Source organism: Phyllobates terribilis, unplaced genomic scaffold (genome assembly GCF_046119375.1).
Source record: "Phyllobates terribilis strain yellow unplaced genomic scaffold, ASM4611937v1 Scaffold_2__4_contigs__length_985480577, whole genome shotgun sequence".
NCBI classification, from domain to species: Eukaryota; Metazoa; Chordata; class Amphibia; order Anura; family Dendrobatidae; genus Phyllobates; species Phyllobates terribilis.
Window position 1 is genome coordinate 428,324,770 of NW_027362762.1, and position 17,785 is coordinate 428,342,554.

At 45.7% G+C, this 17,785-nt stretch overlaps 1 protein-coding gene across 1 annotated transcript; it reads left to right on the forward strand.

Moving 5' to 3' along the window:
* The first annotated feature begins 4,284 nt into the window (after positions 1-4,284).
* On the forward strand, positions 4,285-13,244 carry C1QBP (complement C1q binding protein). Its single transcript, XM_073665247.1, has 6 exons — positions 4,285-4,596; positions 5,001-5,151; positions 8,014-8,101; positions 9,946-10,041; positions 11,593-11,718; positions 12,258-13,244. Exons 1-6 carry the CDS (start codon positions 4,386-4,388, stop codon positions 12,402-12,404), a joined length of 819 nt encoding a protein of 272 aa, XP_073521348.1. The 5' UTR covers positions 4,285-4,385; the 3' UTR covers positions 12,405-13,244.
* Positions 13,245-17,785: the final 4,541 nt, after the last annotated feature.

Consider the following 17,785-nt stretch of genomic DNA (forward strand, 5'->3'; position numbering starts at 1 on the left):
TCAGTCACTGCTTTATATAGTGAGTGGCAGGTGTACTCACTGACTGACAGCTGTCTCTGTACTGATACACTGCTGATCTGGCTGTCAGTCACTGCTTTATATAGTGAGTGGCAGGTGTACTCACTGACTGACAGCTGTCTCTGTACTGATACACTGCTGATCTGGCTGTCAGTCACTGCTTTATATAGTGAGTGGCAGGTGTACTCACTGACTGACAGCGGTCTCTGTACTGATACACTGCTGATCTGGCTGTCAGTCACTGCTTTATATAGTGAGTGGCAGGTGTACTCACTGACTGACAGCGGTCTCTGTACTGATACACTGCTGATCTGGCTGTCAGTCACTGCTTTATATAGTGAGTGGCAGGTGTGCTCACTGACTGACAGCTGTCTGTGTACTGATACACTGCTGATCTGGCTGTCAGTCACTGCTTTATATAGTGAGTGGCAGGTGTACTCACTGACAGCGGTCTCTGTACTGATACACTGCTGATCTGGCTGTCAGTCACTGCTTTATATAGTGAGTGGCAGGTGTACTCACTGACCGACAGCCGTCTCTGTACTGATACACTGCTGATCTGGCTGTCAGTCACTGCTTTATATAGTGAGTGGCAGGTGTACTCACTGACCGACAGCGGTCTCTGTACTGATACACTGCTGATCTGGCTGTCAGTCACTGCTTTATATAGTGAGTGGCAGGTGTACTCACTGACTGACAGCTGTCTCTGTACTGATACACTGCTGATCTGGCTGTCAGTCACTGCTTTATATAGTGAGTGGCAGGTGTACTCACTGACTGACAGCTGTCTCTGTACTGATACACTGCTGATCTGGCTGTCAGTCACTGCTTTATATAGTGAGTGGCAGGTGTACTCACTGACTGACAGCGGTCTCTGTACTGATACACTGCTGATCTGGCTGTCAGTCACTGCTTTATATAGTGAGTGGCAGGTGTACTCACTGACTGACAGCGGTCTCTGTACTGATACACTGCTGATCTGGCTGTCAGTCACTGCTTTATATAGTGAGTGGCAGGTGTACTCACTGACTGACAGCGGTCTCTGTACTGATACACTGCTGATCTGGCTGTCAGTCACTGCTTTATATAGTGAGTGGCAGGTGTACTCACTGACTGACAGCGGTCTCTGTACTGATACACTGCTGATCTGGCTGTCAGTCACTGCTTTATATAGTGAGTGGCAGGTGTACTCACTGACTGACAGCGGTCTCTGTACTGATACACTGCTGATCTGGCTGTCAGTCACTGCTTTATATAGTGAGTGGCAGGTGTACTCACTGACTGACAGCGGTCTCTGTACTGATACACTGCTGATCTGGCTGTCAGTCACTGCTTTATATAGTGAGTGGCAGGTGTACTCACTGACTGACAGCTGTCTCTGTACTGATACACTGCTGATCTGGCTGTCAGTCACTGCTTTATATAGTGAGTGGCAGGTGTACTCACTGACTGACAGCGGTCTCTGTACTGATACACTGCTGATCTGGCTGTCAGTCACTGCTTTATATAGTGAGTGGCAGGTGTACTCACTGACTGACAGCGGTCTCTGTACTGAGACACTGCTGATCTGGCTGTCAGTCACTGCTTTATATAGTGAGTGGCAGGTGTGCTCACTGACTGACAGCTGTCTGTGTACTGATACACTGCTGATCTGGCTGTCAGTCACTGCTTTATATAGTGAGTGGCAGGTGTACTCACTGACCGACAGCCGTCTCTGTACTGATACACTGCTGATCTGGCTGTCAGTCACTGCTTTATATAGTGAGTGGCAGGTGTACTCACTGACTGACAGCGGTCTCTGTACTGATACACTGCTGATCTGGCTGTCAGTCACTGCTTTATATAGTGAGTGGCAGGTGTACTCACTGACTGACAGCTGTCTCTGTACTGATACACTGCTGATCTGGCTGTCAGTCACTGCTTTATATAGTGAGTGGCAGGTGTACTCACTGACTGACAGCTGTCTCTGTACTGATACACTGCTGATCTGGCTGTCAGTCACTGCTTTATATAGTGAGTGGCAGGTGTACTCACTGACTGACAGCGGTCTCTGTACTGATACACTGCTGATCTGGCTGTCAGTCACTGCTTTATATAGTGAGTGGCAGGTGTACTCACTGACTGACAGCGGTCTCTGTACTGATACACTGCTGATCTGGCTGTCAGTCACTGCTTTATATAGTGAGTGGCAGGTGTACTCACTGACTGACAGCGGTCTCTGTACTGATACACTGCTGATCTGGCTGTCAGTCACTGCTTTATATAGTGAGTGGCAGGTGTACTCACTGACTGACAGCGGTCTCTGTACTGATACACTGCTGATCTGGCTGTCAGTCACTGCTTTATATAGTGAGTGGCAGGTGTACTCACTGACTGACAGCGGTCTCTGTACTGATACACTGCTGATCTGGCTGTCAGTCACTGCTTTATATAGTGAGTGGCAGGTGTACTCACTGACTGACAGCTGTCTCTGTACTGATACACTGCTGATCTGGCTGTCAGTCACTGCTTTATATAGTGAGTGGCAGGTGTACTCACTGACTGACAGCGGTCTCTGTACTGATACACTGCTGATCTGGCTGTCAGTCACTGCTTTATATAGTGAGTGGCAGGTGTACTCACTGACTGACAGCGGTCTCTGTACTGAGACACTGCTGATCGGCTGTCAGTCACTGCTTTATATAGTGAGTGGCAGGTGTACTCACTGACTGACAGCGGTCTCTGTACTGATACACTGCTGATCTGGCTGTCAGTCACTGCTTTATATAGTGAGTGGCAGGTGTACTCACTGACTGACAGCGGTCTCTGTACTGATACACTGCTGATCTGGCTGTCAGTCACTGCTTTATATAGTGAGTGGCAGGTGTACTCACTGACTGACAGCGGTCTCTGTACTGATACACTGCTGATCTGGCTGTCAGTCACTGCTTTATATAGTGAGTGGCAGGTGTACTCACTGACTGACAGCGGTCTCTGTACTGATACACTGCTGATCTGGCTGTCAGTCACTGCTTTATATAGTGAGTGGCAGGTGTACTCACTGACTGACAGCTGTCTCTGTACTGATACACTGCTGATCTGGCTGTCAGTCACTGCTTTATATAGTGAGTGGCAGGTGTACTCACTGACTGACAGCAGTCTCTGTACTGATACACTGCTGATCTGGCTGTCAGTCACTGCTTTATATAGTGAGTGGCAGGTGTACTCACTGACTGACAGCGGTCTCTGTACTGAGACACTGCTGATCGGCTGTCAGTCACTGCTTTATATAGTGAGTGGCAGGTGTACTCACTGACTGACAGCGGTCTCTGTACTGATACACTGCTGATCTGGCTGTCAGTCACTGCTTTATATAGTGAGTGGCAGGTGTACTCACTGACTGACAGCGGTCTCTGTACTGATACACTGCTGATCTGGCTGTCAGTCACTGCTTTATATAGTGAGTGGCAGGTGTACTCACTGACTGACAGCGGTCTCTGTACTGATACACTGCTGATCTGGCTGTCAGTCACTGCTTTATATAGTGAGTGGCAGGTGTACTCACTGACTGACAGCTGTCTCTGTACTGATACACTGCTGATCTGGCTGTCAGTCACTGCTTTATATAGTGAGTGGCAGGTGTACTCACTGACTGACAGCAGTCTCTGTACTGATACACTGCTGATCTGGCTGTCAGTCACTGCTTTATATAGTGAGTGGCAGGTGTACTCACTGACTGACAGCGGTCTCTGTACTGAGACACTGCTGATCGGCTGTCAGTCAGTGCAGGTACGGGATTACAGCCGCCGCTCACTCTGTACCAAGCGTTGACTGAAGAAGCACTTCTATGACTGAAAGCCGGAGGCTGCTGGGACGAATAATGTTCATTAGCTCCAGACAGCCAGGCCTTCAGCGCGGCATTTGCTCAGATTTAGAAGGCTATTAACCTGCAGATTAACCCTTTATATGCTGGTTAATAGCGTTTGGCGACATGACAGGATCCCTTTGAGAGTGAATGTTGCATTTAGTAGGTAGGAGCAGAGCTCTCATATAACTGACAGTCCTCCTCTTGTCCTTCTGTCAGTGTGTGTCAGTGGTGCAGCGCCCTGTACTGCTGCTGACAGACCCTCTGCATGGCGGCCGCTCACTCCAGCACGCCGAGCACACGCCGAGCACACGCCGGGAGCTGAGACTTCTTGCAGCAGCTACTCCTCATTGGTGACCTGCTTGCCCCGCCCACTTCCGGTTAGTCGCATGATTGCTGCTGGGCCTCTCTCTTTCCCATTGGCTTAGGCGCAGTGTTTGTCGTTTCCGGTGACAAGCTTCCTGCTGCGGAGGTGAAAGGTCGGGGTGTCACGGTGTCCTCCTCGCACACGTGGGTCGCAGTCATGTTCTCCTCTCTGTCCCGCTCCCTGATCACAGCCGCCGCCAGAGTGGTGGTCGCTCGGCCGCTGCTCAGCAGTCAGGGTCCTGCCCGAGCCCTTACACGGTCGTTATGGCTGCACGGCGGGGCCAGCAGTACTCTCAGGCCAACCTTCCTGAACCCGTACCGTGGCTTCCCGGCTGTGTCGTGCGGGTGCGGCGGCCTTCACACTGACGGTGAGTCCATGCAGGGATCTGGGGGTCACACGGCCTGGGTTATAGTTGAAGGGTATTGGCCAGTGTTGTGCCGGTGGCTGTCAGCGTGGGGCCGGTGGCTGTCAGCGTGGGGCCGGTGGCTGTCAGCGTGGGGCCGGTGGCTGTCAGCGTGGGGCCGGTGGCTGTCAGCGTGGTGCCGGTGGCTGCCAGCGTGGGGCCGGTGGCTATTGGCTTTCTAAGGTTTTCTAACGTTATCTGTATTTCCTGTGCTGCTCCATCTGTTAGCCGGGGGTCTCCAGCGTTCAATGTCCGTTACATCACTTCTAGCCAGCCCATAGTTTTATATGGGAAGGAGGGTTACCGGGTGTTCGCACATGTCGTCATGGTATCGGAGCACATGGTGTCACCGTACACTTTCCTTACAGGTGACAAAGCATTTTCCGAGTTTCTGAATGATGAAATCAAAGAAGAGAAGAAAATCCAGAAACACAAAAATCTTCCCAAGATGTCTGGCGGGTGGGAATTAGAAGTGAACGGCACAGAAGCGAAACTGAGCAAAAAAGTCTCCGGAGAGAAGTGAGTTACCGCTCTGCATGGGTTTATGTCTCTTGCGTCGTCAGATATTTTTCAGGTTACACCACAGATGTTTGAGGGTACCGTGACTGTCCCCAAATAGGTGGTCCCTAGAATACATGTTTCTATGAAATCCTTTTTCCTTCACACTGAGGGGTGCTAGCAGCCACTGGTGAAGCGCCACTGCAGGTGAAACGTCTGTATTAGGACCGCAATCTCATAGCCGTTGTATGATATTCAGTAGTGCTTGCTGCATAGTAATGAATACGGACTTCTTGTAGGATGAGGGGTTCAGTGAACGGTCCCATTGATAAAGAGCAATTTCATACGGCAGTAATATAGCTGAATTTTAGGCTGTATTATCTGTCTTCACCACTTGGGCCCACCACAGATGAGCGACTGACTTTGGGTCAAGGTCATGAAGCAAGAGTGCTATTAGTGATGCTAACACTAGGGGCAGAGCTGTGACAGTCTTCACCATTGTTTAATGAATATGGATACACTTTTCAAAAAGTGCCCAGATGGGATACCCCTCCTTAAATATATAGAAAATGAAATTGGGCACTCCTGTATAAAGAATATAGAATATAAGTTTTTATTTGGTAATGAAATCCAAAATGAGTAACGTTTCGGTCACGAGCATCAACCTTCGTCAGGCTGAAAGATACAATAAGAGAAAAAAAAAATACACTGCTCAGAAATATAAAGGCAATACTAAAATACCATATCCTAGATATCACTGAAATATTCCAGTTGCAAATCTTTATTCATTACATAGTGGAATGCGTTGAGAACAATAAAACAAAGTGGAAAATCAAATTACAGGCTGATCCAACTACAGTGGAAATGCCTCAACTCCTGGACAGTCTGTGGTGCAACGTGGCATTGGTGGATGGAACGAGACATGATGTCTCAGATGTTCTCGATTGGATTCAGGTCTGGGGAACGGGCTGGCCAGTCCAAAACATCAATGCCTCCATCATGTAGGAACTGCTGACACACTTCAGCCCCATGAGGCCTAGCATTGTCGTTCATCAGAAGGAGCCTAGAGCCCACTGCACCTGCATATGGTCTCACAATGGGTCTGAGGATCTCATCCTGGTACCTAATGGCAGTCAGGTACCTCTGTCTAGCACAGAGGGCTGTGCAGAGCTCCAGAGAAATGCCTCCCCAAACCATTACTGACCCACTGCCAAACCAGTCATGCTGGAGGATGTTGCAGGCAGCAGAATGTTCTCCACGGCGTCTCCAGGCTCTGTCACGTCTGTCACATGTGCTCAGTGTGAACCTGCTGTCATCCGTGAAGAGCACAGGGTGCCAATGTCGAATCTGACAATCTTGCTCTGATCACTGTGCTGACAGACACAGCTACCCTTCTTGCTACAGCTCACATTGATGTGCCATCCTGGATGAGCTGCACAACCTGAGCAACTTCTGTGGGTTGTAGACACCAGCTCATGTTACTGTACCTTTAGGGGTGAGAGCAATGACCAAACGCAAGTGACCAAAACAACAGCCAAAAAGGATGAGAACAGAGATATGGTCTGTGGTCACCACCTGCAGAACCACTCCTTTATAGGGGGTGCCTTGCTAATTGTCTATCATTTCTACCAGTTGTCTGTTCCATTTGCACAACAGCAGGAGAAATTGATTCACAATCAGTGTTGCTTCATATCTGGACAGGTAGATTTCACAGAAGTGTTATTGACTTGGAGTTACATTGTGTTGTTTAAGTGTTCCCTTTATTTTTTTGAGCAGTGTGTGTATAGGAAAAAAAGAGAATTCTTTACATCTTGTGTCCTAATTAATTATCGCATATACGTATCTTCTCAAAGGGAAGGGCAAACGGCCATATTGTTGAAACGATAGAATATCATCATTAAATTTACATAGAAAAACATTTTCTGTACAGCATTCCAAACAAATCACTCAGAATAAACCTATTTATGCCATAATCTATGTGAATAAGTACATTTGATGTCACATTTGTAAAGCATATATGAAGGGTATGTATATAATGTTATACGACTGTCTTAGAATGCTGTTAATGTCATACTCTAACCACTAGAGGGAGACGGAGGTATATGAAATCCAGAATGTGGGGTGTATAGATAATGAATATAAGATATTCACTAATAAGTGTAAAGATGAGGTGAAGTATAAATAAAGTGCCTCGTAAGTAAATAGAAGAAAAGACTGCCCAGTGCTTATTAGATTGCTGTGATATATGGGAGACACAGGAAAGCAGCACCATAGAAATAAGGGTAATGGTAATAGCCCAGAGAAAGTTGTGCCTAAGAATCCCTGTGATCAGGAGGTTTAGGTAGTCCTATATCAGCTAATCTGTATCTGGAAGGGGCATGTGTGTGTACCACAGTGCTATGGTGATGCTAAGTACATTGATGGCAAATGGCTATCAGAAGTGCAATTGGCCGTGGGTGTGGAATGCACTGGCAAGTGCGTCATCTGTAAAGGAGTGATTGCCGGAGCCAGAAGTGACCAGCGGTGAACTGTATAATGTGGAACGCACCATCCTTATGCGTCTGGATATTTAGATATGTGGCTTCATCACTTGGACCCATCACAGATGAGCGACTGACCTTGGGAGAAGGTCATGAAGCAAGAGTGCTATTAGTGATGCTAACACTAGGGGCAGAGCTGTGACTGTCTTCACCTTTTATTTGTTATGCGTTGCTAATGTCAGATGATCGGGTGCCATGACGTGATTGTTCAAAGTGTAGCTGCTTTTGATATTTGGCCTGAATGTAAGTGATGAACTTTTTTAGAATAAATTTTAGGATAAATAGATTTTTTTTTTTTGTTTTAATTTGAGGCATTAATAGAAATTCCCTTTTTGTTTTCAAGGGTCACAGTCACATTCAACACAAATAACAGCATTCCACCGTCTTATGATGAGGAACCACAGGAGGGACAGAAGGGAGGTGATGAAGAGGTACCACATGAAGGCCTGCTGGCAATACTTCCTGGCTTACATAGAGATGAAACCTCTGGGATTTGCCGATCACAGACTTGGGTTTCACCCTATTCTAAGCCTTTGCTGCTGCCTAGCAGTAACTGTATAGTGACTTTAGCACCAGTGTTTGTCTTCTAGCTGCAGACTTTGACTCTCCTGTAATAGTAGCAGGGGTGCATGTGTCAACATGGCAATGAAGTCCTACAAAAACTGGTGTCTGCAGATCTGGAGATGTGAGCTGAATTGATATTTAAGGGTAAATTCTGACCCTGCAAATTTTGTTGCAGAAATGTACACCTCTGAAAATCCTTTCCCTTCATCTGCTTGGGCTTCTTTCAGATGAATGGGGCACTTGCAGAAAAGCAGATCTGTCACCAGGATTGACAATGCAACCTGCATACATTGATAAATAAATCTTAGTCCTGATGAGTCTGGTGTACTAACTCCAAAACTCCAACTCAGAACGCTTGCGTAATCTATTTTTGAAGGATCTCCTCCCTGATGTTAAAATGCTTATCTTGGTGTCTGGATTTTGCAGTCATTCTGATGTGGATTTTCAAAGTAGGTACAGTAGCCTCATTATGTCTAAGATATGATGACGTGTGCAGCTTGTAGTCTAAAATCTACTGACATGCAAAATATAGGGAACAACATATTGCCTACAGTTACGTCCTATGCTGGCTCCCTGACTTTGATGTGGGCTCAGGATCTGCACTCACATCTCTGCTGGCAGATGATGGCTGTGATACTGAGCCATCTTCTGCCAGGTGCGTGTGGAGCGGAGCTCTGCCTACAGTTGTCAACCTGTTAAAATGCCGCTGTCAATCTCTGACAGCGACTTTTACAGTGTGCTGGCATGGGGGTGCTTCATTCTGTGCGCCCATAGTCGTGAAGCGATCACAAAGCGCCAAAGGGTTGCCATGACAGCCGGGGGTCTACTGAAGACCCCGTGCCTGTCATGACTGTACTCATGTGAACGCTGGCTCCTGACTGGTGTTCATAGGAGATCACGATTTTTACTATATGCCACAATTCCTTGGTATAGCTGTGTATAGTACAAGTGATCAGTTTCACGTTCCCTTATACAGTGTGAAAAAGATATAAAAGTTAAGATCACCCCACTTTTTCTTATTAAAAGTAAAGGAATAAAAAAGTAGTCGTGGTATCGTTACATCTGTAAAAGTCAGATCTATCAACATATAAAATTATCCCAGTTGGTAAATGGCGCAATGAGAAAAAAAAATGTAAACCCCAGAATTAGTTTTTTTTTTTTTTTGCCACCCCAACACTACAAAAAAAATGCATTGAGGCGATGAAGCATCATATATCTACACCAAAATGGTGTCAATAAAAATGTTGGCTCAGTGCACAAAAAAGAAGCCTTCATGTAGCCACATCCTCCGAAAGTTGAAAATGTTACAGGTCTCGGAAAATAGTGACATAAACAGGATTTATTTTTTTCACAACTTTAAATTAAAGAAAAAGTTATGCGGGTTTGGTGTTTCTATAATCGTACTGACCTGAAGAATCTTATTGCTGAGTATACATATTTGTTTATTATATAGTGTACACTAAATAAAAAAAACAATTGTGGAAGCGCGCTTTTTTGCAAATTTTGCTACACTTTGAATTTTTTTTTTCTCGCTTTCCAGTACATCACATGATAAAATGAATGGTGTCATTCAAATGGCTATTGAAAGGAGGGGGGGGGATAGCCATGGCACAAAGGGATTAAAGTAATTTCTTGTTGTTTCCTGTGCTTTTTACATACTGGAAGTTTTTGCATATATATATTTTCTTAACTTTTTTTTTCTCTTCTACAGCCTGAACTTGTTTCCTCTCCTAATTTTGTTGTAGAAGTCACAAAACTAGAAGGCAACCAGACCCTGGTGCTGGACTGTCACTATCCTGAAGATGAGGTAGTGTGGTGTTTCTTTAAATATAAATGCTTCTTGAAAGGGATCTGTTAGGCCAGAGTATCAGCTTCGCATATAGATATGCCCAGATTCACAACCTCTGTTCTTTAGGATTGCACAGTGGAGAAATTGTTTACCTGCAGCTCTATAGTGTTAATAGCAATGAATTTAAATAATAATTATTATTATAGCACCATTTATTCCCTGGCGATTTTACATGTAAAAAGGGGGTATACGCAATAAAAAAAACAGTACAATAATCTTAACACAAGTCACTGACTGGTACAGCAGGAGAGATGACCCTGCCTGCAAGGGCTCACAGTCTACGAGGGATGGGTGAGGATACAGTAGATGAGGGTAGAGCTGGTCATGCAGCGGTATGGTGGAGCGAGGGTTACTGCAGGTTGTAGGCTTGTCGGAAGAGGTGGGTCTTCAGGTTCCTTTTGACGGTTTCCACGGTAGACGAGAGTGATATGTTGGGGTAGTGGGGATGACCGGGAGAAATCTTGTATGCCATTATGGGAAGAGGAGATAAGAGGGGAGTAGAGAAGGAGATCTTGTGAGGATCGGAGGTTGCGTGCAGGTACTAACACAGGGAGACTAGGTCACAGATGTATGGAAGAGACAGGTTGTGGATGGCTTTGTATGCCAAGGTTAGGGTTTTGAACTGGTGTCTCTGGGTAATGGGGAGCCAGTGAAGCTTTTGACAGAAAGGAGAGGCCGGGAAGTAGCGGGGGGACAGGTGGATTAGTTGGGCATCAGAGTTTAGGATACATTGGAGGGGTGCGAGAGTGTCAGAAGGTAGGCCACAGAGGAGGAGGTTCTAGTAGTTGAGGCAGGAGATGATGAGGGCGTGCACTAGTGTTTTTGCAGATTCTTGATTAAGGAATAATACGGATCCTGGAGATATTTTTGAGTTGGAGTCAGCAGGAAGTGGAAAGGGCTTGGATATGAGGTTTGAAGGAGAGATTAGAGTCCAGGGTTACCCCGACGCCGCGAGCTTGTGGGACTCGGGAGCGTGGACAGCCATTTACTTTGATGGATAGATCAGATGGGGTGGGGGTGGGGGGGATGAGTGAGATGGTGGAAAGATGATGGATAAAGTATTTTTTCCACGTTGCGTTTTAGAAATTTAGCAGAGAAGAAAGAAGAAATAGCCGACAGACATTGTGGGATTCTGGTTAGTAGGCTGGTGATTAAATGGTAATAAATGAAGCGGATATAGTCAGGAAATATGCTTAGTCTGTTATATTTTATTTTGTCAAACTTGAAATGTATTTAGATCACAGGAGAAAATAAAATCTATTTCCAATAATTAGAGAGATGGACAAGTAATACATTCACAATGTGATGCTAGAATCTCACAAAAGAAAAGTTAAAGGGCATTTTTAGAAAAAGAAGCTGTTAATAGCTGAACGTAATATTTCTTGAGGTTCACTGTTTTTGGACTATTCACTGCCTTTTGTCAGATTAATTTGCCTTTTAATGTATTGAGGACAATTGTTTTGTCTCTAAGTTTACATTATTTTTTTTTCTTGACATGCCTTAATGAAGGTTGGACATGGTGAGGAAGAGGAAGAAAGTGACATCTTCACTATTCGAGAAGTTAGCTTCCAGCCCACTGGAGATACAGACTGGAAAGAGAACAGCTATACACTGACCACTGATTCTCTTGACTGGGTTGGTACCGCATGTTTTTAAAGATTTATTTATTTTTATTTTTTTATATAACTTGAATGACCAAGTATGTGCAGGAAGGAGTGTCCCAATATGCATCACAATTTACATTATAGGGTACTGATATGCACTTCGTGTAAAATAATATCCATTGGTTTTGACTCCTTCAGACACTACAGTGCTACAGCTGGGGCTGTTTGGTACCAACGGTGCATAGAGTGCACACTCCACGTCATAACTTTCTACTTTCTATTAAATTACCATGTCATGTGCTAATAGGAATAAATGTGCTCAGTTATCTTCACCAGATTCATAGACTAAAATGGAGCTCCACGACACCTAATTGACTCGCCTCACCATTTGACTACTCCTGAACACTCTTGAGGCTAGGAGAGAATGAGAAATATTCCTTATCCTGGCAAATTATGATGGCACCAGTGGTGGGATCCACACCAATTTCTAGTTATCGCTTATCCATTGGAAAAATGATGATTTGTGTATGCAGAAATACCCCTCATTAATAGGCTTTTTATTCTTTCCAGGCTTTGTATGATCATCTGATGGATTTCTTGTCTGATCGTGGGATAGACAACACTTTTGCTGATGAGCTGATAGAGCTCAGCACCGCTTTGGAACATCAAGAATATATCCGCTTCCTCGAAAACCTCAATAAATTTGTTAAATGTTAAGTTTAGTATGATAGCCTTATCTCCATTTTTATTACAACCTCCATATTCCATAGCTTCTGTGCTGTCCACAAAATAATGGCACTGAATTCTGTGTTTATGTGGATGTGATAAAGGACCTTATGATTGCTGCTTAAAGGCGATTTGTCATGTTCAATATGGTATCTAGTCTGCAGGCAGGATGTTGCAGAGCAGGAGGAGCTGATCAGATTGATATGCATTTTTGTGGTTAATGTGTCCGTAAATCCTGCATTTTATTCATTCAAATCCCTTGTTTTTATGCAGGAGTCCAGTGAGCTTTCTTACTCGGTGATTGACGGTCTTCCCTGTAATTCTGTGCATGTCAATCACTGAGTAGGACCGCCCACAGGGACTCCTATGCATATAAACACCAGAGATTTCAATGAATAAAATGCAAGTTATACTGAATGTTTTCCAGCAATCCTTTATATAATTCGGCTCAGATTCTCCTTTTCTATACCACACTGCCTACAGATCAGACTGCATGTACAACGTGACAGGTTCCCTTTAACTATGGCTACATTTCCATTCATCTGCTCTTTAGACTTCTTTATTTGTTATTTAATTTTGTAAATGGGCTCCAGACTATAGACCTTTTATAAATGTGAACCATAGAAGCGGGATGGCGGGCGTGAGCATTTTAAATTCCCAAATTTGAGAAGATGTGATCACTAACATTACTCCCATATCTCCTAAACTGAACATATTAAAGACATTTACTAGCGCAAAGTGAAGCTAACACTGTAAGGATTGTCGGTGCAGTCTCCTTTCAGCTCTGTGCTTCGTGTTTTCCACAAACGCCATTAAAAAAACATTACAACATTTTGCTACCTGTGTGATCTTTTCTATCTTCATTTAGAAAAGGACTGCTCAGTAAAATTGATACCATTTACCCACTTGGCAATATCTGTGTTTTAACTCTCAATGAAGATGGCAGATTCAGTTGAAGCGTGGAAAGCGCATACAATGGCTTTCAGAGCTGTCTAGTCCTAGATTTCTGGACATAATGGGTATAAACTTATATTTATATAATTTAGAATATTAAAAGTTTTGTATGAAATTGGAGGCATAGTATATTTCTGACCCTTTAATATACACAGACTCTTAAATAGACACATGTCTGTTTGGATAGATGTGAATCGTTCTAAGGCATCTTGGTGCAACAGTTGCATTGAATATGTCAAATTTGCAGTTGATGGATTCGTCAATGTTATGGTCATAAGAAATGGCTGTCAATCTGTCAAGTTCTTTTTCTTTTCATTTAGATATGTGAGCCATTTCTTTCATCGCCATATAATGGTCCAAATACTCTTTTGGAATGCTATTTATGGTGGGTGCCAGTGTGTGTACTTATACAGTATATGTATAATATACACTTTATATTAAAAACTGATAAGCATCTCCGACCAGAATAAAGCAAGTGTGAACAGGTGCAAGCTGCTATGACTGCACAATTTACAAACAAAAGAATTCAGCAGCACCCTCCGCAAGTACGAAGATGTATGCAAATATAGAATATATGAAATTTGGACTTTATAACGACTATATAGCATATCCTTATAAAAACGAAGGTGAATAAATTGGCCAATTCATGAGCGCCCACTCATACCTTTTCTTTGATGGGAACCTAACCTAATATTTATCAAACATGCCTCTTCCGGGTGCCTGCCATTATAAAGGATAGGTAGTAGGATCCAGACCTAATAAAAAACAGCATTAGGTCTCATTAAGACATCCGTGTTGCACGTTCGTGTTGTATCTATTTTCTCAATACGCCTTCCACGACAGCATTGGAGGATGTTGTCCATGCCCTATTGGGGGACAGGAACACAGAGAGATTAAAAGCCCCTCCCCACCGTCAATCCCCAGTGTTTTCCTGTCTCCCTTAGGGCATGGAGAGATCCTGCAGTGCTGTCGGGCCGGCAGGACAGCGCTGTTTGTTCCTACCTGTGTGCTGGGCAGTGGTCGGTCGGGGTGCTCCCTCCTCCCTCCTTGCTGCTCCCCCTTGGGGGACCACCCTGGCTTCCTGCCCCCCACTGAGGGTAAAGCAAGCTGGGGGATCATTCATGCTGTAGGCCGCTCCCACCCTCTGGCATCTCCCCTTTCCTGGAGCGCGGTTGCCGGGTGTGACGTCGCTGCGCGCGCCGGAAGTGGTGTCGCCGCAGCCCTGCGGCTTCGGCCGGAGCATTCCACGTTGTATGTGGATCCCAGGCTCCTGAACCGGCGGGCGGTTGGGCGCGCACGGGGGGTGACGTCATTGCGGCCAGGGCTCTGGTCAGGCCGTTCCACGAGGGACGCTGAATGAAGGCCCATACCAAACCTGGATTGGCTCTTTAAAGTGACCGGAAAGGGGAGGGGACTGAGGTCCCTTGCTGGGAGGCACGGTTTTATTTAAAAACCCGCCTGAAGACACCAAAGGTAAGGCTATTCCCACTATGGAAGGTGATCGGGCCTGTACCCCTGCATCTGCAGAGCCCAGCCTGCCCTCGGCTACAGTGAGTAGTACCTGGATGGTCACTATGGGGTTATCTCGGCCTCCTTTGAGATGACACTAGATCTCCCCTCCTTCTATTTCACACGGGTTCCCTTCTCTCCCCTTTCTTAGGAGGACAAGGCCCCCGCTTCTAAGCAGGATAAAGACCAGCCCCGTAGATGTGGCATCTGTACAAAAAAGCTGTCCTCATCCTATAAGAAGAAGTTGTCAGCCCTGTACGGATAAAATAGTTAGAGAAGAAAACCCCTCACTGATCGAGGAGCTTAGATCACTCATTAAACAGGAGGTCCAGGTGGTTAGACAGGAGGTCCAGGCCTCCTTTGCTGCCCTGCCTGTTTATTCCTCCTCCAGGCCCTTTCCCCCTAAGAAGAGGAAGATCCAAGAGTTAGACTCAGATGTGGTCTTTATGGACGCTAGTGGCTCAGCCTCTGATGATTTTGAGGAATTGGCGTCTGTGGGGCCTGCCTAAGCAATCGAAACCGGTAGATATTATTTTTCCTCGGACAACTTAGAGGAACTACTGGACGCTGTTAGAGGCACTATGGGGCTGGAAGAAGTGGAGGTTCCCTGTTCTGTTCAGGATGAGATGTTTAGGGATCTTAAAACCAAAAAACAGACTGTTTTTTCCAGTCCATGAGGTAATTAGGGATCTCATCCGACAGGAATGGGAGTCCCCGGAAAATCGCCTCTCCACCCCTTCGGAATTAAAACATAGGTTTCCGTTAGAGGGTGATGGTTTTGAATGGGAAATCCCCAAAGTAGACATCCAGGTGGCTAGGGTAGTGGAAAAAAAACTCACTTCCCTTTGAGGACTCGTCCCAATTAAAGGATCCTTTGGACCGCAAAATGGAAAGCGTCCTTAAAAAATCATGGGAAACCTCCTCTGCCTCTCTTAAAGTCAATATTTCCTCGACTTGTGTGGCCAGATCCCTCTTCAAATGGCTGACCCAACTGGAGGAACATCAGTCTCAGGGCACGTCCAGGGCAGACCTACTTGACTCCATCCCTCTCCTTCAAAAAGCCACAGGGTTCTTAGTGGACGCCTCGGCTGAGTCAGTCCGTATCGCGGCTAGGGCAGCTGTCCTGTCCAATACTGCCTGCCGTGCACTATGGCTCAAAACATGGAGTGGGGGGCGTCACCTCTAAAGTCAAGCTCTGTTCCATTCCATTTCAAGGAAAATATGTATTTGGCCCAGCCCTGGATGAAATCCTGGAAAAGGCCTTGGACAGGAAGAAAACACTTCCTGAACAGAAACAGGCTAAGAAACTTTCCTTTCGGCCTTCCCAAAGTCACCCCTCACAGTACAGAGGAAAGGGAAAATCTGGGCGTTGGAGCTATCCCAAAGGCGGCAAGGGTCGCAACATCCTTGTACCCCAGCAACAACACCAGCAACAGGACCGGCAATGACTTGGTCTGTGTAGGGGGGTGGCTTTCGAATTTCTTTTCCCAGTGGCAGGCAATATCTTCCTGCCAGTGGATCCTCAATACCATCAAGGAGGGTCTTTTATTGGAATTCGAGAGTCGCCCCCCTCAGATCCTGAGGGTCACGTCCCTTCCCTCTCGGGGGGTTCAGGATCTCCTATCAGTCGCCCTAAAAAACCTTCTGGATTCGGGAGTGGTGTCTCTAGTTCCCCCTGGTCAATAGGGGACGGGTCACTACTCAAAAATATTCCTAATACGGAAGCCATCAGGGACCCTACGCATCATAATTAATCTGAAGTCCCTAAACCATCACATCAAATATCGATGTTTCAAGATGGAGTCTATAAAATCAACTATTCCCCTAATAGGGAAAGACTTCGTCATGGCAACTATAGATTTAAAGGATGCGTACTACCATGTGCCGATTCATCAGTCCCACAGAAAGTTCCTGCGGTTTGCAGTCCTCAGGGACAATATAACAGTCCACTACCAGCACAACGTACTGCCTTTCGGCATCTCTTCAGCACCCTGGGTGTTTACGAAGATCATGGCAGGTCATCGCACTCATCCAGAAACAGGGCGTGTGCATAATTCCATACTTGGATGACATGTTGATTGTCGCTCCCTCAGTAGCGGCTCTCAATCTTCACGTCTCTATAACCTTAAGAACCCTACGGTCTCTGGGTTGTATTCCAAACCTAAAAAAATCGGAACTCCTCCCTTCATCAAAGAGAAAATTCCTAGGTGTATCTCTGGACTCCAACAAACAGATGTCCTTTCTACCATTGGAGCATCAGACAGTTCTCAGATCCAAAATCTTAAATTTCAGACACCAAGAGAATCCAACGTTGAGAGCGCCAATGTCTGTATTGGGGTCTATGACAGCCTGTATCCAATCAGTGTTGTGGGCCCAGGCCCACTCAAGGCCTCTCCAGGATCATATCTTAAGATCCTGGAACAGACAAAGGGACTCACTAAACAAACTGTGCAGGACCCCCGGTTGGATAAAAACTTCCCTTTTTTGGTGGCTAAGCTCCCGAAATCTTCAGAGGGGTTTTTCTTGGATCCAGGACCCTGTGATTACAATAACTACCGACGCCAGTCTACGAGGCTGGGGAGCTATGGTGGCCCAGATTCCCTTTCAAGGCAGATGGAGTCCCGAGATCAGTGCCAGATCTTCCAATTTCAGGGAGCTAATGGCAGTAGAAAAAACGCTCAGAGCGGCAGTCGGCTTAATCCAGGGTTCTCACATCAAGATTCTCTCGGACAACATGACCACAGTTGCCTTCCTTCGTCATCAAGGAGGTACGAAGGTACACAGCCTAAAACAGATTGCAGGCCGAATATTTTTTTGGGCAGAACGTCATCTCCTATCACTTTCAGCACTCAGGCTTCACCCAAAAATTCAGTCTCAGGTCCCATCCTGGGATCTAAATGTGGTGCGCA